General features: G+C 50.5%; 1 protein-coding gene across 3 annotated transcripts in view; it reads right to left on the reverse strand.

Moving 5' to 3' along the window:
- Nucleotides 1–844: 844 nt before the first annotated feature.
- Nucleotides 845–23,997, reverse strand: part of SLC9A8 (solute carrier family 9 member A8) — a 77,717-nt gene continuing 54,564 nt past the window's right edge. The window contains exons 11-17 of one of the 3 annotated variants that reach the window (XR_005234912.2): nucleotides 18,392–18,508; nucleotides 15,098–15,180; nucleotides 11,750–11,861; nucleotides 8,739–8,959; nucleotides 6,073–6,219; nucleotides 4,962–5,150; nucleotides 845–3,586 (exon numbers count right to left, since the gene is read on the reverse strand). Coding sequence is in view for 2 of the 3 variants with exons in the window: in XM_008014431.3 (XP_008012622.1) it covers nucleotides 5,043–5,150; nucleotides 6,073–6,219; nucleotides 8,739–8,959; nucleotides 11,750–11,861; nucleotides 15,098–15,180; nucleotides 18,392–18,508 (788 nt within the window). In the remaining variant the exon portion in view is untranslated. Of the gene's footprint in view, nucleotides 5,151–6,072; nucleotides 6,220–8,738; nucleotides 8,960–11,749; nucleotides 11,862–15,097; nucleotides 15,181–18,391; nucleotides 18,509–23,997 lie in introns of all 3 variants that reach the window. The other 2 variants (XM_008014431.3, XM_008014421.3) reach the window with 2 other exon arrangements.

A 23,997-nucleotide genomic window follows, 5' to 3' on the forward strand; every position in this document is an offset into this window, starting at 1 on the left:
TCCCAGCCACCCTCACAGGCAGGCCTGGCCTGGAAAATTCTGCTGTCAGCCAGAGTCCTCATCATTCTCGTGGTGCCTCCCTGACACTGAGGCCAAGTGTCAGCTACCACTTGTCATCACACTTGCAGTTTTTATTATGGTGGAGAAGTATTTCTCTGAATCTGGGTTTCCACCAAAAGCAGACCAAGGCGAGCCCACTGTGGCCTTGGGAGTCTCCCCTAGGGTGGGCTGAAGCATAGGGTGGGAAGGAACCAGGAAACTCGGCTCTTGCCCCGTGGCCGGGGCCAGGACAGCTTCTCCTGACTGGTTTCATTTTATATCACATGCATTTTTGGTTCATGCCTGTTACCATCAGCAGCTTGGATGCCTTTGGAAGTACGTGGGGGTATAGATGAACTCGTGACCCTTCTTCCCCCACTCGCCACCACCTCCGATCAGAGGCTATGGACGCCCCCACTCCTGCGGGAGGGCAGGTTCAGTGACAGAAGTTCCCCATTTCACCATCAGGCAAAGGCCTATGGGGCACTGATCTACAAGCCCCGAGCAGGAGGCCAGGCGGCCCTGCAGCCTGGGCGGACAGCCAGCGAACCCAGGGAGGAAGGGCTCCCAGCATTGTGAGGAGAAGCTGAGCCTGGCTGGGGGCTGAGCCTCACATGCTCCTCACTGAGGGCCAAAGGTGGGAACCAGACACAGGCTGCCCTGACCCAGCCCTGCTCCTAAACACTGCACTTCCTGGTGACATGGCTGCCACCGGCCCAGGGGCTGGGTAGCTGTGTGCCACAGAGCCCAGTCTAGGTGTGACCTGTGCATCTGCAAAGCCACCTGAACATGAACAGACACTGGCTCCGATTCAGCAGCATACACTTTATTTCTAAATAGGCATCCAGTGACACAACTGTTCACACATCTATTCCTGACTCCCTTAAAGAGCCCAAGACGGTGCAGGGGCTCCCGCATGGCAGCCACAGGCCCCCCCACCTCTGACCCGCTTTCCCCCCCCCAGCCCGAAGCCCCATCAAGAAGAGCAGCACAGCACTGCTCAGGAAACGGGCCTAACAGGGGCCTCTCCCAGCTCACTTGCAGGATAAAAATGAGTACGTCTGGCCTTCATAATGCTTCTTAAAACAAAAACCTAGCACTCTTCATTTTTACATAGGAAATGATGAAAAGGAATGTAAGATTCACATCCATCTTGACAATTCAAGCTTTGCAGATCCCTACTTGGAGAAACCGTCAATGCCTTTGGTATAAGCCAGGCCGTGCCCACCATCCAGATGGGAGTAGGGGGGCCTCCCCATCCCGGCCTGAGGCTCTGTCTCCGCAGGGCTGGCAGGTGACTTTTGACCACGGATGCATATCTTCCTATCCAGTCACAGGCCCACTGCTCACCAGCACTTCGCATTCACCCCAAAGCCAGTGAAGCCCCCGCAGAGCAGCCAGGGAGACCAACTCAAGGGCACCAGAGAGCACAGCAAGAAACTGGCTCGGGGGAGGGGGATGGGACAGGGCAGGGGTGTGTATTAGTCTTCCTTCTGTTACATGCCTGCTAACAGTGAAGCCCCTCAATGTCTAACTGTTGGAGAACTGTTTGGGAAATGGCAGGAGCCTAAATGGAAGGGGGCTGGCTCTTTATTCTCTTGAAGCCTTTATCTGACTGAGACGGAGGGCGTTAGGCGGAGGGCCCGGAGCTCTGGAGACGCCTTCCCAAGGACACTGCTTCATGACTGCATCAGGAAGCTCAGGGTTTCCTACCTGTCCCCAGCAAGGGCAGCACACACTGGCACTCACTCGGCAGGGAATCTGGGGGGCAGAGGGGGACCTTTTCTCTTCTGCATGTGAAATCCTTGTCAGTGGCAGCCAACGGCCACTGAATCAGGCAGCAGTTCCAGCCCTGAGCCACCCCCGGCCACACCCACACCCCAGCCTGCACCCTCCTCAGCAGAAGAGGCCTGGCCTCGGCCACCCTGCTGAGGACTCTGTAAGCATGTGCGCCCCGTGGGAACATGGACCCGAGACTTCATGGGGCCAAGCTGTGCCGATGGCACCCTTGCCAAGGGTTTTAAGAAGGGTCCCCAGTCACCCATCTTTCGGCATTCCATGGCACACAAAGGAATCCTGTGGGCTAACCTGGGTGACTCTGGCGCTCAGGCCTGCCCCTTGGCCTCATGCCAGTCAGCCCGGCTGGCCCAGCCCAGTCCACCCACTGTGAAGAGGGGTGGCTGGCTTAGGGTAGGGGCTGAGAGGGCTTCAGTTCTGCCTCTGGGCAGAGTGTCTGAGCTCTAGATGATGGAACTGAGCCACCCTTAGCCTGGCCCTGGCCCAGCCCCCTGCAAACTTATCTCGGGAACCTAGAAGCCAGCCCCTTTCCCTGCGAGACCACACACAAGTCACGGGGTGGTTGTTCCAAGGGGTCAGAACAACTACAGGCTGCAGAAAGCATGGGATTTACTCCAAGAACTGGTTCTTGAGTAGCTCCACCACGGCAGCGCCTGTGGTGGAGGGACTGCTGGCTAAAGGCTGGTTTCCCCAGCGCTCCCTGGCTCCAGCCTTCACTCACCCTGAAGTATTCCTCCTACACGCCACAGTTCTCCTGTCCCACGGCCTAGACCCAGAAGAAAATAAATACACATGCAGGAAGATATAGTTAAGCTGCATATTTTTATATCTTCTGCACATTCACTGCCCCAAATAGAATTATCGGGTGTGCTAAAGGTAGACAGCAGCAATTTGTTATTCTCAGGCAAAGACATTTGAAAAAAACTGACCCAGAAAAACAGACTTCTATGGCCTTTTGTTACCAAGGCGAGTCAAGACTGCCAAGGAACACGGGGTGCCCTCATCTCTTGGGGGCACTCTCCCAGGCTGCTGACCTCACCTGGCCGCCTGGGGGCAGACGAGGCTCACAGGAGATCGAGGCAGGTGCTGGTACCTCCTGGGAAAGGTCCCACCACCCCCTCTGCCACCCACAAACCCTAGGGCCCCCCCACCAAGCCCCACATGCTCTTCCGCCACAGTATCCTTTTCAGGTCTCAGCTGAAAGCATGAGGCCAGGTGTGGCGTGGCTGGGGCTATCAGACCTGGCGGCGAGGGGGCAGACGGAAATGGGATCTGACTCTTTTCATTGCTTTATCTGTGAATTTAAGATTAGGAAAGAAAGAAATCCTGGCAAACAACTGATTGCAAAGCAACTTACATCTGGGAGATGGGACCCTAAACTTCAGGCGAGAGTGAGTTCTGGCAGGGGTGCAAGAACAATCTGGTCTCAGATCCCTGCCCCCACTCGCCCAGGGGCAGGCAAAGGTCCCCACCCTCTGACTTCCTCTCTTCTCCACTAGAAGGAAATGGTGGAGACCAAAATTAAGCAAGGCAATGGCTCAAATTATGGGGTCGAGAAATTTAAAAAGATCATATTTTAGCTCTATCAAGTACAAATTTACTTTTCATGCAAAAAGTAAACAGCGTGCTTCCTGCCCGGCTGGCCTGCTCTCACTTCAGGGGCAAGGCGCGGTGGCAGCATCGGGCCTGGCCTCTTGTTCCTGGCACAGGTCCTGAGGTCAGTCCCTCCTGATATCCGGAGCCACACCGTCTGAGGTGGAAGAGATGGAGACGCGTTTGCTCCAGCCCAGGGACCATGCTGGCCCACCGTGTCCCCAGAGAAGCAGGAATGCACATGGTGAATTAAACCACCCCAGGGGGCCAGGTTCCAAGGCTCCCTGGGACCCAGAACCACATACGGAAGTTGGCAATGGCCCTTCGATGAACTGAGCAGTTTGAGGCTTGTCAAAGGGGAGGTGAGGAAAGGATGCGAGTCAGCGACTCCATTCCATCTGGACATGACTGACAGCTCCTCACCCTGAGATGGCTGAGGAGGCCGGGCCCCTGGGACAGGGCTGGGGTGTGTGTGCGTGGAGCATCTGCTTCTGACTCCAGGTCGGGGTGGGAGAGGGGAGCACTGGGTGCTGCTGCTCTGGCCCCTGCCCCAGTGCTTTGGGGACCCTAGCATGGGTGACAAATGGGATCCAACGTGGTGGGGAACTGGGAGAGGGGAAAGAGGATGGAACCCTGATTAGCAGCGAAGATGGCAGCAGTGAGCAGACACTGCAGGGCCTCGGCACAGTGGCCTCCGGTTAGACAAAAGAACAACTGAGTATGGGAATGGTGGGGAGGGAGATCAGATGGCAGGAGGTAACTACGAGGCTCTCAGCACTTTGCTGTAAAATGCATGAATTTAAACCTAATTAAGACAGCAGTTGCGGGCCAGCAGAAACCCTGTGCCTCTAGCTTTTCCCTCTAGAGGGCGCTCTGACCCTGCAAGATAAAAGCCTTGGGTTGCAGCTTGCAGGGGGCTCTAAAGAAGATACCAGAAGGTACCAGTGTAAACATTCAGAAGATGCCCAGAGAAGGGCAGCAGCCGCCTGCTGTCCAGGGAGACAGGCTGAGAAGTGCCAATCAAGCAAAGGAAAAAAGGTCACTCCGTTTCTCTCCCTCTCTCTGAGGGAGCACAGGAAGTACCACAAAGGGCAGCGGGAGGTTTTCAAGATTTCTGGGCCCTGCCACTTAGGTCAGAATTGTGGCTGCAGAGGCATCTTGATGACTCAAAGGCAGGTGGCTGACCCCTGGCTCTGTCAGTCCGGCGGGGGCAGGATGAAGGCAGTGGCTGGGGAATGGCACACCTGTAGATGGTGCTCTAGGCAGGGGGCCACAGGGGTCCTCCAGGTGGCGGGGTAGGTGCCCCAGCTTCACAGACGACTGGCACCTGGCCCCGTGCTCCCTCCCCTCTGTGGGCCGACGAGCCACACTGAGCAGAGGCTGGCTCAGGGAGGACTGGGGAGATGACAGTTTCCCAAGAAGTCACCTGGCTCCAGAGGTCTGGCAAGTTCTGGACTAAGGTGACTCTGCAGCCAGTACCTCGCCCCGCCCTCTATGTCTGGAGTCCTGAAGGGGCTGCTGGATGCACGCACCTCTGCGAGGCCCCTGCTGAGTGTCTGTGGGCAGCAAATGCCCATCCTGGGCCTGCCTGCCTGAAGCCTTGGCACCTGGCGTCAGAGCAGCTCCTGCTCGTCGTCCTCGGAGCCGGAGGGGCCCTGGCGTACCTCCTCGTACCACTTGTTGGTGAGAGTTTTCATCTGGATGCGTCCATGGTGCAGGTCCTGGGTCGAGAGACACAACCAAGCCGTCAGGGGCAGGGCCAAGGAAGGGAGGGGAGGCTGCTGGGTGCCTTGGGTGGGGTGTCTGGGGAGGAGGTAGGAGGTAGGGTGATGGCCACAGGCAACTTCAGTTTCAATTGAACAAACTGAGCTGGGATTGTTCTTTGTGGGGGTGGAGATCATGGGAGGTGTCATTCAGAAAGAAGGAGGTAGCATGGCGTGAGGTTGAAAATGTGGTCTCTGGAGTCAGACACACTTAGCTCTGCTCCCAATTATGCCCGTATTGGCTGTGATCTCGCGGGGTTACTGCACCCCCTTGGGCCTCCATCTCCTCAGCTGTCAGGGAGACAGCTGCATCCATTGCACAGGATGCTGGAGAAGGAAGCAGTTGTGGTCACAGTCACTGGAGCTGCCTGGCTCCTGGAAGAGCGCACACACCGGCAGCTATCAGGCCTGCCCGAGAATGGAAAATGGGCCTGCATAGAAACAAAGCAGGCAGCCGCAGGAAAAGCCCCACCCCTACGCAAGGCCTCCAACTAAAGAGAGGCCAGCAGTGCCCCGAGGGACAGAACCAGAGGCCTGAGCTGGGGGCAGCCTTGGGCCACAGCCTGAGGTCCTGGTATGTCTGAAATTCCTCAGCTCTGATTCAGTAGCTGATCGATACCCCGTGTCTGTCATCCAGGAAAACCAAACTGTGTTAACAAATCTATTACTAACCTCGCACTAAACGTGGCAGCGAAGGAAAAACAGCAGATGCCGACTTCCACAAGCATGTCCAGCCTGCAGATCAGGAGGCGGCAGCCTGGCGGGCCCACGTGAGACTTTCTGCCTCCCCACTCTTCCTCCACCCCACCCTGGGCCACCGCAGGTCCTGAAGGAGGCAGGCAAGGGACCCCCAGAAAGTGTGGCCTGGCCGGTATCCCACCTCCTGCGTCAGCCTCCGAGTGAAGAAGGGGTTTAGGTACTTGGCGTCCAGCCACATGAAGCCTTTGAGGTCCTGCCGCCTGATGTAGTGGGCCTCGTACTCCTCCTCTGTGAGCTCCGACAGGTGCTCCGACTCCACAGTGTTGCCCTGAGCAGGGAAGAAAGGCGGCCCGACGGCCATCAGCGGGCACCATCGGGGGCACCTCTGGAAGCCCCCACACCACCCAGGCCGCCAGTGTCCCCAATCCTAACTCCACTTGACCATCAGTGCAGGGTGACGATGGGCAGCAGACGGCCTCCTGGGAGCCCGCAGGGAGGCAGGAAGGTCCCTCAGGGCACAATGGATGCCCAGGACCCCACCTAGGACAGCTAAAACAGAAGGACTGGGCTGGGCTGGGGCTTGGTTTTTAAGCTTTTCAAGCTTTTTGGATGATTCTATCATGCAACCAGGACCGGAACTGCTGTTCTGGGCTTTTCATTAGCAGCAAATTGCACAGGGAGGCTTTTTGTCTCTTTGCCTGTGGCTCTATTAGCTAGGACTCCACCATGGACAGGCTTTTGCCAATCAAGTCAGGAGAGGACAGGGGAGAGGGACACATCCTGTGGGAATTGGAGAGGGATGAGAAAAGGGCCCCGTGTGGAGGGGAGGGCCAGAGGTGAAGAGGTAGGAGCAAAGCAGACAGGCTCTGAGTGCAGTGCCCGTTCTGCTGCAGGAGCCTTGGTGGGGCCACAGGTGCAGGTGGTGGCGGGGGTGGGGGGGGAGATGGGTGCGGGGCAGGAGCAGGGAGGGGAGATGAGGGCAGGGGAGGGGAGGGCATTTAGATGCTGTGAAGCAGTGGTTGTCAAACACTGGTCTGTATTAGAATCTACCTGGGGGGCTTGTGAAACCACAAAATACGGAGCCCACCGGAGCCACCTGCAGAGGTGCTAATTCAGTAGATCTGAGTGGGCTTGGGAATCTGCAGACCTAACAGGTTTCCAGTGATGCTGCTAGTCTGGGGACCCCATTTTGAGGACTGCTGATCAGTGTGGTGGTGAAGAACGCAGGCTTGGGAGTCTGCCCGCAGCTGTCTGATCTGATTCTCTTGGTGCCTCAGCATTCTCATCTGCAAAATGGGTATAATGAAAGCACCAGTTTCCAGGCAGGCTATTGGGACAATCTGAGATGGTCCAAGGAAAATGCAAGCACATTAACTGCCACAGAAAACATTCCAGAAACTCAGCGGTTCATCCTCAGAGGAGCTGTCCTGTTTCTGCTAGTGCTGTGCTTCGCCAAGCGTGTTCACAGGATTGGCTGCAGCAGTACTACCTGGCAACTTGTTAGAAACACAAATTCTTAGCCTGGGTCACACGGTGAGACCCTGTCTCTACTAAAAATAAGAAAAAAGTTAGCTGGGTGGGGTCACGCCTGTCTGGAGTCCCAGCTACTCCAGAGGCTGAGGTGAGAGGATCATTTGAGTCCAAGAGGTCCGGGCTGCAGTGGGCGGCCACGATCGCGCCACTGCACTTCAGCCTGTGCAACAGAGTGAGACCCTGTCTCGGAAATAAAGAAGAAACACAAATTCTTTCGGACCCCATGCCAGACCTATGAGATGCTGGTGACAGACCCAGCAGCCTGTGTGTAGCAACCCCCCACCAATTCTGATACCCAGAAAGACCTCAGCTAGAGCTTTTGTGAAAACCAAAAAAGTTGGTAGATAGGGGTTGGGGGCAAAGGGCCTCTTAGTGTGATGGAAGTTCTGTAGAACCAGGCCTCACAGCCATCTGGAACTTTCCTCCCAGCAGCACTGCACTGGCTGAGGGGCCCAGTTTGGAGACTGGAGGCCATGGTCTTGCCAGCCCTGACTCCAATGTTAGCCGTGGATGGCTACGTGAGGACTCCTGGGCCTCTGATGACTGATTAAAGTTACTGAGGCCTAGCATATGGAAACTAGAAAGAGATGCATGTCCAGAAATGCAAGATTGGCAGGGGATGCTCTGGGCTGGAGCCTACAGCAGCCTCTGCTTTGGTCAGAGGGGCTAGCTTTGCATAGAGGTCCTGAGGGTGAAGACGGGGCAGGAAGGCAGCTTGGTGGCAGGGGCAGCGGCTTGTAGGAAGAAGAGGTGGGCAGGCTGCAGAGCCTCAGCTCTCCCTACAGCTGGGGCCTGGGTACCTCCAACCCCACACCATGTCTGTCCTTGGGGGAGTACCCCTCACGGCCCTCACAGCCACCGCAAGCCGTCCTCCCCTCCTCAGGCCCCTAACAGGTGGTTTTTAGTAAAACCATACTGGGGAATGATGGGATTTTGAAACCCTCAAACCTGGGCTCTGACAGGTGTCTCGGCTGCTGGCAGGGCAGAGGCACTGCTGGGAGAGTGGCATAGGCCCAGACTCCTGTGGTGCCCTATGGAGCTTCAGAGAGGGAGCAGATGGGGTCGCCCACAGCCTTCCTGGCTGCGGCAGGTCACAAAGTTGCCAGACACCCCCGCACAAGAGCCATGCTTCAGAACTCAAGTTCTGTCACTTCCTTCTCAGTGGGGGACTGGTGTGTGTGCGTGTGTGACGTGTGTGTGGAGGTGCTGGGCGTCCTCAAAGCAAGGCTCATCTCCCCATTTCCTGACAGTGGGGACCATCAGCTGTGCAGCAGGCCAGCCCCCTGCCCCACCCCGCAGGTGCATGATACTGACCATCTTCTCTGTCTTGCTGAGGTTGACGTCCTTCTTGTTCCTGCGGCGTGCCTTGGCATCCTCGATGTCCATGAGGCGAATGAGGGGCATGGTGCTGCCACCCAGCAGCAGGATGGTGAAGAGCACAATGACAATGGTGGTGGTGCCGATGAGCTGTCGCTTCTCCATGGGCTCCAGGTCCAGGTGCAGGCTCAGGGCGTAGGGGATGGCCCCCCGCAGGCCTGAAGGACAGCAAACAGCATGAGAGGACACAGTGAGGAGGCAGCAGCTTCATGGGCTGGCTTCCCTGGAAATCCACCAGCCCAACACTGCGACCAGCCGATTATTCTAATGGCCCTGCTAAAGGGCGTGTGCTCGCCCTGTGAGGCTTTGGGGTGTAAAGAGCAGGTGGCAGAGATGTGGGGACCACAGACTCACCTCCATGCCCACTTGGGCAGATCAAATGAGGTGGCCTGCCCCAGCTACAGAGCCCCAGGTGTGGGTGCAGGAGAACTTATCAAGCCTGACACTCGTGTCCTGGAAACTGCAGGACAGCCGCTGTGGGCTGAGCCCTTCCTGTGTGTGCGCCAGGCCCGGGCAGGTGTTCAGCGTGTAGAGCATCACTGGATCTTCACAGGAATCCTTACCGAGCAGCGATACTCTTGTCCACAACACACAGATGAGGGAAGGAGGCCAAGAGCAGCATGGCCCACCCAGGGCCACTCATCTAATACCCACAACAGCACAGGATGTAGTGTGTCCAGTACCCCTCCTATCTTGAGACGCTGCCCCTGTGGAGGCCCCTGGTGGCACTGATGGGGCTGTGGGCTGCTTAGGTGGTAATGAGAGGCTGGCTGGTCCCCTGTGAGGCTACTAGGAAACAACTGAGGGGCATGGACTGAGCTGGGAAACAGCACTTTCCTCTCTTAGAAGCTTCCTGGCTTCCTTGGCGCCGTACTGAGGGGACAGGCAGTCCTAGCCCCACCCTTGGGGAGCTCCTAGAGCAGCTGGGAGGAGACACAGCAAATGAGGGTTGTGAAATGGTACCTGGAAGAGAAGGTGGGAGGGTGGGGTGTAGACAGCACCAGGACCTGCCCCAGACAGGAAGGCAGGGAGGCTCACATCACCATGGGGTAGGACAGCCAGACTGCTGCAGGCCAGACCCAGATGGGGAGATGGCAGGGCAAGAGCAAAGGGCACATAATACAGAGACATGGCAAGGACGAAGGACTCTCAGCCTCTCTAAACCTGTCACAGGCCAGAGGGTTCAGTGGCATGGCACATGTCATGTGCTTTAACAGGGTATGTACCCAGCAAGTGCTTAGTACCAGCTAGCCAGGCCATGGGGCAATTCAAAGTAAGATTTCTTGGGCAAGGGAGATGCAAAGGCATAGGGATGGCGGCATCTCCATGGCATCCAAACAGGCAGCTGGAAACAGGAGTACGGATCCCAGAGAGAGGTCTGGGTTTGCGGGAACAGCTTTGGACTAGGTGGAAAAGAAGGCCAGTGGATGGGTGAGCACACTCAGTGAAGTGCAGAACACACAAACAGAAGCGGGGCTGGGGCCAACTCCTGAAGAAGCCGCTATTTGAGGGGTTAGTGAAGGGGGACGAGCACAAGGAGACACCAAAGAGGAGAAAGGAGGAGCTTGCCCCAGAGGCCGGGGAAGAGGGTGAAACGGTCCTCGTCAGAGACAGGGGCGGTAGGAAGGAGGTGGACTAGGATGGGGGTGGATCCCTCCCCTCCACGTCTGGCTGCAGGAGGTCACTGGTGACCTGCCAAGGCCAATTCCTGCCCCGTGGACAGACGGTGAAGAAGTGGGGAAAATGAGCGAGCATGGCTCACTCGTAGGGGTCTGGCCATGGCGAAAGAGGCGTGGATGCAGCAGCGGGGGACGTGAGGAGGAACTCTGGCTGAAGTTCCTGGTGTTTTGTAGGAAGGAGGAGAAGCTCTGATTGCTTAAATGATGATAGGAGGGGCCGGAAGCAGACGCTTGTTCGGTGCCCCTCGTTGAAGATCCAGGAAAGCCTGGATGGAAACCCACGGAGCAAGAGCCTGGGGAGCCTGGGAGAGAACAGGAGCTGACAGCCCCCGCCATTTCAAATACACTCCAACCTTCCCTGTAACGCTCTCTTATCCTCATGCCCCCTTCCCAAATAGCTCACATCACTTCAAAAACCTCTGACACACTTCTGCAACCACTTTACAAAGTAGTTTGCCTCACTAGAAAAAGAGATTAGGAAAAAAATGAGTTTTTCTCACCATATATATATGTATACATACATAGACATATACGTACATATATATGAAACATATACAGTTTTAAACATGGCCTTTAGAAAGAAGAGAAATCTGAGACAAACTTGCAGATATGCCTTTGGATAAAGAACATTATAAAGTATGTTGCTATAACTCAACCCACACGGAAAATACTTTAATTACAATATTTAAGCAAGAAAGCATAAAGAACAGTATGTATTGTTCAAAAAATAAATTTAAGGATGCCTATGGATCCAGTTCTTTAGAAGCAAAGATTTATGAAATCATTTCCATCCTTTAAAAAGCAATTAAATAGCAACTGAAACATTCAAATTAAACTACCAGAACTTTGTGACTTAAAGGAAAAATATCCAAAACTAACATAAGGTATGAAACAGTTTCAACTTTCACCTTTTCTACCTTGAGTCCATTATTACTTCAGTCTAGAAAACCCACAGGGAGGCACTGAGCCACGCCCAGCTGCGTCCTGGACTGCACTGTCCTATCCAGGGGAGAGTGGCAGAAATCCTGGCTCTGCCTCCAGTGGTCACATGACCCTGGGCATGTCCTTTGCCCTCTTCCAACCTAGCCTCGCCCACTTCATAGCACCATGGTGAGGGGCACCATCTTGGCTGCAGTAGGTGCCATTAGACGGGAGTATTGATTACTTGTGGCTTTGCCAAGGGCGCTAGCAGAGAACCATGGCTCTCTCTGTGTGGGGCGTGCTTTTAACAGGTATTTCCCCACTCCATTTATTCAAGATTTGACTTACCACTAAACCACATGATGAACATCATCTTCGGTGTGATTTTATGATCCCGGAAGAAATTCAGGAGGTAGGAAAGAGGGAAAATGTTTACCGCTCTGCCAAATAGTACAAGCACCTGTTGATAGCAACAAACTAAGTCTTAGGTGAAAACATCTGGCTCTTCACACTGAAGCTTCTTGAAGCTGTTGCAGACTGTGTAACACATCCAGTACAAATGCAGCATTCCCCTCATTCCCCTCAGCCACAAAAGACACGAGCAACACCACGCTCGCGAGAGACCCAGCATGGGCGTGCTGCCGGAGCTGCGGGATTCTATGCATTGAGGAAAGGATAAAGGTTTCTACGTTAGCTTTCTCAGTAGCCAGAAAAGAGAACTGACGAGGTACCAGGAAGGGCATTAGTAATGACAGCAGAACAAAACTGAATGCCAAGAGGCTGTACAGAAGTATTCACAGATTAGTTTAAGGAAAACCTGACTCCAAAGGCACTCCTCCTTGGGACAGGCCTGCATTGATCATTCCAGCCCTAAGGGGACAGACAAGGTGTTTCTGCCTCTCCCTCAGGGAAAGGAGGGCAGCTGTGAAGGACCTACCCATGCGTGGAAACACTGCTGTCTGAGCAAGAGGAACGCAGAGGTAGGGTCTACAGGGAGGCCATATGCCCTGGCTTAGCCGGCCAGCTTCTTACTGTGGCTTTTGGTTCCTCTCCAACTCCAAAGGCATGTTAGTCTTGGCAAAGTACAGCTTTATGTAAAGTTCACATCTTTTGTTGTTTGTTTTTTTTTTTTTTTGAGACAAGGTCTCGCTCTGTCTCCCATGCTGGAGTACAGTGGCGCGATTGTGGCTCAATGCAACCTCAACCTCCTGGGCTCAAGTGATCCTCCTACCTTAACCTCCCAAGTAGCTAGAACTACAGGCATGCACCACCATGCCTGGCTAATTTTTTAAACTTTTTAGTTAAAGATGAGGTCTTGCTATGTTGCCCAGGCTGGTCTCAAACTCCTGGTCTCAAGCAATCCTCCTGCCTTTGCCTCCCAAAGTGCTAGGATTACAGGTGTGAGTCACCGCACCCAGCCTAAAGTTTAAATCTTATCCAAGTGGATTCTTAGGACATTTATTACTTTACTTTCATTTTCTTCATCTTGGTTCTTACCATAACTACTTGAAAAGGATGACACAGACATATTCATTAGGCTTTCATTTTATTCCTTTAACAAAGCACATTCTTTAGGCTTTCAGTTTATTCCTTTAACAAGCATGAATTTTACAGTATTTTTTTTTTTTTTTTTTTGAGAAGGAGTGCTGTGGTGCGATCTTGGCTCACTGCAACATCTGGCCCCCAGGTTCAAGCAATTGTCCTGCCTCAGTCTCCCTAGTAGCTGGGATTACAGGCGTGTGCTACCATGCCCAGCTGATTTTTGTATTTTTAGTAGAGACTGGGTTTCGCCAAGTTGGCCAGGCTGGTCTCAAACTCCTGACCTCAAGTGATCTGCCCGCCTCAGCCTCCCAAAGTGCTGGGATAATAGGCGTGAGCCACCATGCCTGGTCAAGAGTAAATGTTTCCAATCATCAAACATTTCTATGCCAGACAACATGCTGATCATTTTACGTGCATTATCCTGCTAAATTTAAATCCCTGCAAAGGTCTTATAAGGTAGGTATTATTATCTCCAGTTTATAGGCAAGGGAACTGAGGTATAGAAAGATGAAGTAATTGGTCCAAGTTGACAAGGCAGGAAGTAATGGATTCAAGCCTCAAATCTGGTTCAGACCCCAAAGCCCATGCTCTTGACCACTAAGCGGAGCTTACAGGGTAGGAACTGTAACCCATCTGAACAGCACAGGCCATCTCCACTAGCTGCAGGGCCAGCCTGGGCCTAACTGCTTAGAGAAAACTGAGTTGTCACCCCAGGGCATCCTCTCATTTTCCTCCCAACCTGTGGCTGAAATAGTCACCTCCCTGTTTCACCCACTGAAATCCAATCTTCCATGCCTACACTGGTGTTTCAGGTTTGATTAAATGTGTCCCCTTTTATCCAGTGGCCACACTAAAGGCTATTACACTTTTTTTTGAGACGGAGTTTCGCTCTTTTTGCCCAGGCTGGGGTGCAAATGGCGAGATCTCGGCTCACTGCACTGCAACCTCCACCTCCCGTGTTCAAGCAGTTCTCCTGCCTCAGGCCCCCGAGTAGGTGGAATTACAGGCGCAGACCACCACGCCCAGCTAATTTTGCATTTTTAGTAGAGACAGGGTTTCACCATGTTGGCCAGGCTGGTCTCGAACTCCTGACCTCATGATCCACCAGCCTCGGCCTCCCAAAGTGCTGAGATTACAGGTGTGAGCCACTGCGTCCAGCCTAGGCTATTATACTTTCTGTAAAGGACTTTTGCTACTTTTGCTGCTTTTTTTTTGCCCTGAAACCTGAGTTTGGAGGACGAATAACAGTGACCAAGAGCAATGAGCTCTTGTTGAGTGACAGGTGGAAGTACCCAGGTTGCAGGAAGACTATCTTATAAACAGACAAATATAAATAGACAAATTTGAAGAAAACTGCAGTAAGAAGTACATAATAAACTATCCAGAAAAATTAGGAAAGAGAAAGAAATCCCAGCTCTATAACCACTGTGAACATGTGGCTATATTTTCTTTACATACTTTCTTTTTTTCTGTGCATAATAGTTTTACATGGTTATGATCAATTACATATTCAATTTTGAAATCTGCTTTTACCTCCTCACACAAAAACCTACAAACCTGTACTTTTATTTAAAGACCATAATATTCAAGGCCATTAAAAATCTTACAAAACAAGACTGGGCGCGGTGGCTCAAGCCTGTAATCCCAGCACTTTGGGAGGCTGAGGCAGGTGGATCACGAGGTCAGGAGTTCAAGACCAGTCTGACCAGTATGATGAAACAGCAGGTCTACTAAAAATACAAAAATTAGCCGGGCATGGTGATGTGTGCCTGTAATCCCAGCTAGTTGGGAGGCTGAGGCAGGAGAATTACTTGAACCTGGGAGGTGGAGGTTGCAGTGAGCTGAGATCACACTACTGCACTCCGGTGTGGGCGACAGAGCAAGACTCCATCTCAGAAAACAAAAAAAAAAACAAAAAAAACCCCAAAAAACCTTAAAAAAGTCCTTGCTGGGGATATTTATTCACTTAATTCTACCCCTGCCCCCTTAGTGTATGTTTGTGATTTTTTTTTTTTAACAAAAGAAACTTTAAACAAAAGACTGTCTATGTAGCTGTTGACTTTGAACAGTTAACAGTTACATAAACGAATCCGGAACATGTGTTTATTGATCTACAAATAAGTAATTAAATAAAAAAACAAGGAAAATACTTACTATGCACCAGATGACAAAGGAAATTTCAAACTTGTGAGGAAAACTAAAAATGGACAGGCCAAGAAATGCAAACACACACGTTTCTGAAACAAACCAAAGAATGGATTATTCACCCTCAATGATTTCATTCCAATATGGTACTAAACTGTTAAGCAAGCAAACATTCACAGGCAGAATCCAATACAACATTTTCCTTATTTTCTTGAAAACCCTGCAGCCAATATCTTGGCCAAACTTGTGTTTAAATTCTCTTATTCTTTTCTACTACATAAGCAATATGTCCCTGGTATTCAGAAATCTCTTAATGTAATGAGTCAACTGTCAAATACTTCTGCAAATAAACGCAATCCCGCCCAGGGAAGATGGAAACACATGAATCTGCCGATCTGCTGAACACTATCACTAGCTAGGGTCCCAATTGTGGCAACGTGGCCAAAATTCAGAGCAAATGACTGCGACGCCACATGACAAACGTGAAGGGGTCTTTGGTTAACTTCCACATGATTAGCTTAACATATTTAACATTGCCACACGGTTTAGAACACAGCTCACACCCAGCAGTATTTGCAGAGTGAGACTCATTGCTAACTCCTGGCTCCACTCTGCAAGCCAAAAAGAGCCCAATATTTACTCTCTGTCACACAAACTTGTATATTTTAAGAAAAAGCACCTTATAAATTTCTAACACTAGGCTCTCTGCTTAAACTGTGATGTCCCTCAGAATAGCATAATGACTAAAGAGATTAAAACTGTATATATGTATTTTTTAGAGACAGAGTCTCACTTTCTCTCCCAGGCTGGAGTGTAGTGGCATGATCTCGGCTCACTACAACCTCCACCTCCCGGGTTCAAGTGATTCTCCTGCCTCAGCCTCCCGAGTAGCTGGGACTGTAGGTGCCCGCCACCACGCCCAGATAATTTTTTTTTTTTTTTTTTTTAAGTAGAGACAGGGTTTCACTGTGTTGGCCAGGCTGGTCTCGAACTCCTGACCTTGTGATCCGCACACCGTGGCCTCCCAAAGTGCTGGGATTACAAGCGTGAGCCACTGCGCCTGGCCTAAAATTGTATTTTAAAATAGCTGATCATAAAGAGCAAGGCTGTTTTACATTCTAACAATGTTTTTCCTTTGAATGGTACCCAAGTTTAAAACAAGTCCACAAGCCGGAGAGTTTACACCCCCTCCTCTCTTTGAAATTTTTTCTTATCTAATATTTGTGTGATCTTTCCAAATGAGCACATTTAGAAGACATTCAGATCTAGTGGATGCTTTTCCCTGGCAGTATCAACTCCAGGGTCTGGATATATCATGGTTAACCAAAGCCCCTTCACATTTGTCATGTGGCATCGCAGTCATTTGCTCTGAATTTTTGCCACTTTGCCATAGTTGGGACCCTTGCTAGTGACAGTGTTCAGCCAGCAGGCAGAATCGTATTTATCCTCTTCCCTGGGTGGGATCATGTTTATCTGCAGAGTATTTGACGGTCTTTCAGTCACACTTGACAAACTGTCAAAATTTGACAATTTTTCTAATGACCAATCCTCTATGGATAGATATGTAGATTGTTTCTATTTCTGAGAGGTTCAGCAAACACCCCAGTACAGGCTAGATTCCACACGGTTGAACTGTTGGGCCAAAGAGTACGCGCCTGTTAAATTCAGACAGACGTGGCAAATGACTCTCCAGAAAAGATTCCAGTAGGCCTGTTTTCCACACACCAAGGCCAGAAGTGGGTATTATCAAGCTTAACATTTGCCAGTCTGCTGGGTAAAAAACAGAATCTTTTTGGATGGATGATTTGCTTTATGTGTCTTTAACTGGGAGGGTCAGAGTCAGAATCTGTAGTCTCACTTTCTGAGAGAGGTGCTGTACAAATAATACCCTCTGGCCCAGGAATAGAGAGACCTGGCCCAGGAATAAAGAGACCTGGCCTGCATACCCACTTCTTGGCCGTGAGACCATGGGCAAGTCATGTGACTACTCCTCACCTGAGCCTCCTTATCTGCTGAAGTTTCTGCCTGGCCTGCCCCTGCCTTCTGGCATGCTAACAGTGTGGAAGTAGCAATTAAAAATGAGACAAATGACTGGGCATGGTGGCTCTTGCCTGTAATCCCAGCACTTTGGGAGGCCGAGGCAGGTGGATCACAAGGTCAGGAGATCAAGACCATCCTGGCTAACACGGTGAAACCCCGTCTATACTAAAAATACAAAAAACAAAATTAGCCGGGTGTGGTGACGGGCACCTGTAGTCCTAGCTACTGGGGAGGCTGAGGTGAGAGAATGGTGTGAAACCGGGAGGCGGAGCTTGCAGTGAGCCAAGATCGCGCCACTGCACTCCAGCCCGGGCGACAGAGCGAGACTCCGTCTCAAAAAAAAAAAAAAAGAGAGAGACAAATCCCCCAAAATGCCAGGAGTGACTTTGATGATGACAACTAGGGCAGGAGCCACTGGGGGGCCAGCTTAGAGAGACATGGTGAGAGTTGCTCCCCGACTCCAACCACTTCCAAGTATAAAGTTGGTGCGGAGATACATGGGTATGTCTGAGCGTGGGGAGAATAAGCTCGAACAAACTGCTTAAAGACAAAGCCATCATGGTTTATCCCAGCCCAACAAATGACACCTCTACTGCAAACTGTCCTCGAGTGATGTCCCTCAGGCTGCTCTTGTGAATAAAAGATTCTGTGGACAAGTTTGGAAAATTCTGTAACTATATCCCCCGTTAAGGATTTTACAATGCACATTTGCTGAAAAGTCTGGCAATTCATAAATGTTAAATTTTATTTAACCAGGATTTCCTAAACTCTTGTTTGACTACAAAATTTATCTTTTTCTTTCTTTTTTTTTTTAAGATCATAGCCCACTGCAGCCTCGAACTGCTGGGCTCAAGTGATCCTTTCAGCCTCCCAAACAGTTGGGATTACAGGCGTGAGCCCCATGCCTTGCTTGACTATGGAGCCATTTTCATCTAACCATCATTAATACTATTTCCAAGGACTACATTTTTGGAAATGTCACATTAATACATTAAAAATTCATGTCTCAAATGTTCATAATTGGTTCTCACTATTTTTGGTCTTTAAATCGTAGGCACCAGATGTTCATTTATTAGGTGTTTGGTTTACTTTATGAAATTTCAAAGCCAGAGGAACAAACAAAAGATAAGCGAGTACGGGATCTGGCTCTGAGAAGCTGCTGCCCTGCTGCCAAGGAAAGTCTCAACTGACTCTAAAACAGGGTAAGGAAGAAAGATCAGTTCTGGGTGGGCCTGCGCATGGCCACACAGACGCAGAACTCACCACACAAGAAGGCCACGGTGCGGAGGGTCTGCTGCATGAGGATCTGGGTGACTGGGGAGAGGTTATGGTGCGTGTAGTGGGACATCACGATGCCTGAGAACAGGATGGCCATGATGCCTAGACAGGGAAAGAACAGAACAGAAAGCACTGCCGTGTGATCCCCAACTCAGATCTCACAATGCCTGCAAGGCCCTGGGGCCTAAAGCATTAGAGGATTTAAGAAAAAGGAAAATAAACTAATACCTGAAGCCTCCCAGAGGCTTCAGAAAAAATACCATGGGTCCCTTCACTCTGGCAGCCTCATTACTAGCTGGGTGACCTTGAGCCACATTACTCAGAGCCTCAGTTTTCACTTCTGTACAGTGGGACTAATAGTAGCCACTCACAGAACTGTTAGGAGGGTGAGTGAAAATAAGCCACATGAAGTCCCCTTCACAGTACCAGAGCTAAAAAGGTATGGACTATCACTGACATCCAGGGATAGCGCTGGCAGATGTGGAACCTGTGGCTATCGAGGGCCCACTGCACTGCCCCCAACCTTTTTTTTTTTTTTCTTTTTTTTGAGACAGAGTTTTGCTCTTGTCACCCAGGCTGGAGGGCAATAGTGCGATCTTGGCTCACTGCAACCTCTGCCTCCCAGGTTTATGTGATCCTCCTGTCTCAGCCTCCTGAGTAGCTGGGACTACCACAGGCACGCACCAACACGCCTGGCTAATTTTTTATATTTTTAGTAGAAATAAAGTTTCACCATGTTGGCCAGGCTGGTCTTGAACTCCTGACCTCAGGTGAGCTGCCCGCCTTGGCCTCCCGAAGTGCTGGGATTACAGGTGTGAGCCCACCGTGCCTGGCCAACTGCATCATTTTGCATAAGGAGCTTGAGCACCTATGAATTTTCTATATGTGGGGAGTCCTAGAGCTGATCCTCCACAGATGCTGACGGATGACTATATAAGGAGTGCAAGCAAGCAAATCACTCTGGGGGGCAGAAAGGAGCCTAAGAATCTGCGTAAGGATAATGTGTGGATTCTTTTTTTTTTTTTTTTTTTTGAGACGGAGTCTCACTTTTGCTGCCCAGGCTGGAGTGCAGTGGCGTGAACTCGACTCACTGCAACCTCTGCCTCCTGGGTTCAGGCGATTCTCCTGCTTCAGCCTCCCAAGTAGCTGGGATAACAGGCATCCACCACCAGGCCCAGCTTATTTTTGTATTTTTAGTAGAGATGAGGTTTCTCCATGTTGGTCAGGCTGGTCTCGAACTCCTGACTTCAGGTGATCTACCTGCCTTAGCCTCCCAACATGCTGGGATTACAGGCATGAGCCACCGCACCCGGCCTCTTTTTTTTTTTTTTTTTTTTTTTTTTGAGACAGGGTTTCGCTTTGTCGCCCAGGCTGGAGTGCAATGGCGTGATATCAGCTCACTGCAACCTCCGGCTTCTGGGCTCAAGCAATCCTCCCACCTCAGCCTCTTAAGTAGCTGGGATCACAGGCACATACCACCACGCCCGGCTAATTTTTTGTGTTTTTGTAGAGATGGGTTTCACTATGTTGTCCAGGCTGGTCTCAAACTCCTGAGCTCAAGCAATCCAACCTGCATCGGCCTCCCAAAGTGCTGGGATTATAAGTGTGAGCCACCTCACCTGGCCAAATGTGGATTTTGATGGACTTTTAAAATACTTTTCCTTAACTTTGAATTTTCCCATAATCCTGAACGACTGTCATTTAAAAAGGTAATGCATCTTTTCTTCAGAGCCCAGCACCAGGGTGTCTACAACCTTCTGTGCTTATGCAGGATTTGAGCCTCGACATTTGTCCGCTGCCCTCAGTCACTCCTGTGGCACTCACAGTTCTCTTCTCAGCATCTCCCTGTGTAGGCAGCAGGAAAGGGGTCTGTATTTCATGTAAGGAAGCTGAGATTGTCTTAAAAAGTCATCAAATAAGCTGCCAAGATATACTAATTGCAAGTCAAACTTCATAAGCAAAGTTTTAATTCACTTCTGCCATTTTGTGGAAATAGGGCTTATCTGGCAAACTTTCCATGTATAAAAGGGTGAAAATTGGCCAGGCGTGGTGGCTGATGCCTATAATCCCAGCACTTTGGGAGGCCGAGGCAGGTGGATCATGAGGTCAGGAGTTCAAGACCAGCCTGGCCAAGATGGTGAAACCCCGTCTCTACTAAAAATACAAAAATTAACTGGGCATGGTGGCACACGCCTGTAATCCCAGCTACTCCAGTGGCTGAGGCAGAGAACTGCTTAAACTTGGAGGGGCGGAGGTTGCATGAGCCGAGATCGTGCCACTGCACTCCAGCCTGGGTGACAGAGTGAGACTCTGTCTCAAAAAAAAAAAAAAAAAATACAGACCACTGTATTACAGACATGTCAACTGCCAAGCTTACTGTAACACAATATCCCACAAAATATAGGAAATCTACTTTTTTGTATTTCCCAGCAGGTGTGGGCTGGCTGAGTGACAGCAGGAGCTGGACATTTGATCTCCTAACCCCTTTAGGAAACAGCAAGTGCCTTTGCTCTTCATTTTCCCCTACAGTGAGATTCCAGCCATGCTTCCTGTAAGACACACCCGACATGGTGGGCAAAGGAAAATGAGAGGGTAGGAGACTTTTTTACCTGCTCCTTTAGGGCTCTTTGGAGTTCAAGATTGTTTTTGCTGCTGTTGTTTTTCTTTGAGATGGAGTTTCACTCTTGTTGCCCAGGCTGGAGTGCAGTGGCACAATCTCAGCTCACTGCAACTTCCGCCTCCCAGGTTCAAGCAATTCTCCTGTCTCAACCTCCCAAGTAGCTGGGATTATAGGCACAGTCTTGGCTCAGCCTGGCTACAAAGGCCGATGGTAGCCCTGTGGGATTGAGGATCTAACATGGACCAGTCTTCCCTCTGGTTTTCCCTACAGGAAATCTCCATCTTTAAGGACGTCACCAAATTCAAACATTTTGGGTTTTTCTGATGGATAAGTAAGCCCTGTCTGGGGCCACCTATGCACTTGACCCACTGTTGGCATGGGGCCATCTGGACAATCCCAGAGGGCTTTACCCTGGGCTAGTGTGGGGTCAGGGCACCTTGAGTTCTAGGTGAAAGGAAAGAGGGTCAGCAGCAGGCACAAAAGCCAGAGGGATGGCTCAAGTATCTGCTTCATATGCCCTCCAGAAGCTAAGGAGACTCTCCACCACCCACACCGCCCTCGTCTGCAGCCACTGGAGCAGACTATAGAAACACAAAAGGGAGGTTGGTGCAAACCAGGCTAACATTTTTAAGTGAGGTAAAACGCATGGTTTATTTTTAAAAATACACTTATGGAAGAATGTCCTTTAAGAAGGCAAAATCATTTAAGCAAGCAGATAATGCAGCAAAAGCATTCAGCCTCCTGAAGGAAGAATGGCAGAAAAGAAGAAAGGGCGAGAGGAAATCCACTTCTGTTTATGGTTACATCCACTGTTTCAGATGTAATAAAGGAAGACAGTATGGGATTCAAATCCAAAAGGCAGTGAAAAGGTATCATGGTACAATTTCCACTGTACTGTGCCTTACTGTGTGTAAAATATGACATACTTCTTGAGGGCTGAGTGAAACCATAATGAGTATGCTATGTTAATTACTCAATAATAAACATATTTTGCCATAAAACATTCAGACTCACTGAGGTATAGAGTAAAAGAGAATCTCTATTCACACTGCCCGCTCAGAGGTAACTACTCTTAACTACTATTAACACTTCAACACGCAGACTGCCAGTTCTTTTACCATGTGATTATAAAGTTTATCTTTAAAGTAACAGGCTGGGCACGGTGACTCATACTTGTAATCTCAGGACTTTGGGAGGCCAAGGTGGGTGGACTGCTTGAGCCCAGGAGTTTGAGACCAGCTTGAGCAACAGAGTGAGGCTCTGTCTCTACAAAAATTACAAAACTAGTCGGGTGTGGTGGCATGTGCCTGTGGTCCCAGCTACTCAGGAGGCTGAGGTGGAAGGATCACCTGAACCTGGGGAGGTCAAGGCTGCAGTGAGCCGTGATTGTGCCACTGCACTCCAGCCTGGGCAACAGAGCATGATCCTGTCTCAAAAAATAACATTAAAATAAAATAAAAATAAAGTAATAAACAGGATCCTATCACATATATAGTGCCTATACCAGCAGAGCGATTTCTTTTCAAGGGCTTCCAACTCTCTTGTCTTGGTGCACATACTAGAACCCCAGCTCCTTTTCAGGCCTACAGAACCTGTGAGGCAGTGTCCTGGCCACACCGGTCTTCCTTCTCTTCCTGGAGCCTGCCACACTCCCGCACATCTATCTTCAGACCCGTGGCTCCTGCAGTTTCTGCTGCCAAAACCCTCCTTCCCTAGAGCGTCCCTGGGCTGGTTCCTCTCACCACACAGGTCTGAGCTCCAGTGCCACCTCCAGGAGACACTTCCCTGATTGCCTGAGCTCCCAATCCATTCTCTACCGCACGCCACTCTCTGTCTTTAATTTCTCTTCTTGTAATTTCTTGCCACCTGGAATTGTCGTATGGGTTTGCTTAAATTCTGGCTTTCTTCTGCAGGAAAAGGAAACTGATCTTGAGTTGTTTATAAATGTAGCCCCAAGAGCAAGGATAGTTCTCAGCATAGGGTGGACATTTAATAAATATTTCTTGAATGGGTGAGAGATTAATTTTTCAACTTAAAGAATTTAACAATATGTCAAATTCTTCCCATGGCAGTACAGACAGGTCAAGTTCATTTTTTAAGAGGCTGCACAGGATTCCATAGTGCACATGGACTGGAATTTGATCTTTTCCATTACTGATGAACATATAGTTCCTTCCAATTTTTCTCTCCCAAACAATGCTGCAGTGGAATTCCTTAGATATCTGTGCATAAGAGCACTGCACCATACATTCTATCTTTGGCCAACTTCATGCCAGTATCTTTTTTTTTGAGATGGAGTCTCACTCTGTCATCCAGGCTGGAGTACAGTGGCGGGATCTCGGCTCACTGCAACCTCTGCTTGCTGGGTTCAAGCGATTCTCCTGTGTCAGCCTCCCAAGTAGCTGGGACTACCAGCACGTGCCACCATGCCCAGTTAATTTTTGTATTTTTAGTAGAGACGGGGTTTCACCATGTTAGCCAGGATGATCTCCATCTCTTGACCACGTGATCCGCCTGCCTTGGTCTCCCAAAGTGCTGGGATTATAGGTGTAAGCCACCGTGCCTGGCCCATGCCAACATCTTAAAGCATTATGTCGGCTGGGCGTGGTGGCTCATGCCTGTAATCCCAGCACTTTGGGAGGCCAAGGCGGGTAGATCACAAGGTCAGGATTTCAAGATCAGCCTGGCCAAAATGGTGAAACCCCATCTCTACTAAAAATACAGAAAAAAAAAAAAAATTAGCCAGGCGTGGCGGTGGGCGCCTGTAATCCCAGCTACTCGGGATGCTGAGGCAGAGAGCTGCCTGAACCCGGAGGCAGAGGTTGCAGTGAGCCGAGATGGCGCCACTGTACTCCAGCCTGGGCTACAGAGCAAAACTCCATCTCAAAAAAAGAAAGAAAGAAAGAGTTATGTCATAATTAATCCTGCAAACTCATCCTTCGAGCCCTAAGTCCCCTCCTCTGTGACTCAC

The sequence above is a fragment of the Chlorocebus sabaeus genome, chromosome 2 (assembly GCF_047675955.1).
Source record: "Chlorocebus sabaeus isolate Y175 chromosome 2, mChlSab1.0.hap1, whole genome shotgun sequence".
Classification (NCBI taxonomy): domain Eukaryota; kingdom Metazoa; phylum Chordata; class Mammalia; order Primates; family Cercopithecidae; genus Chlorocebus; species Chlorocebus sabaeus.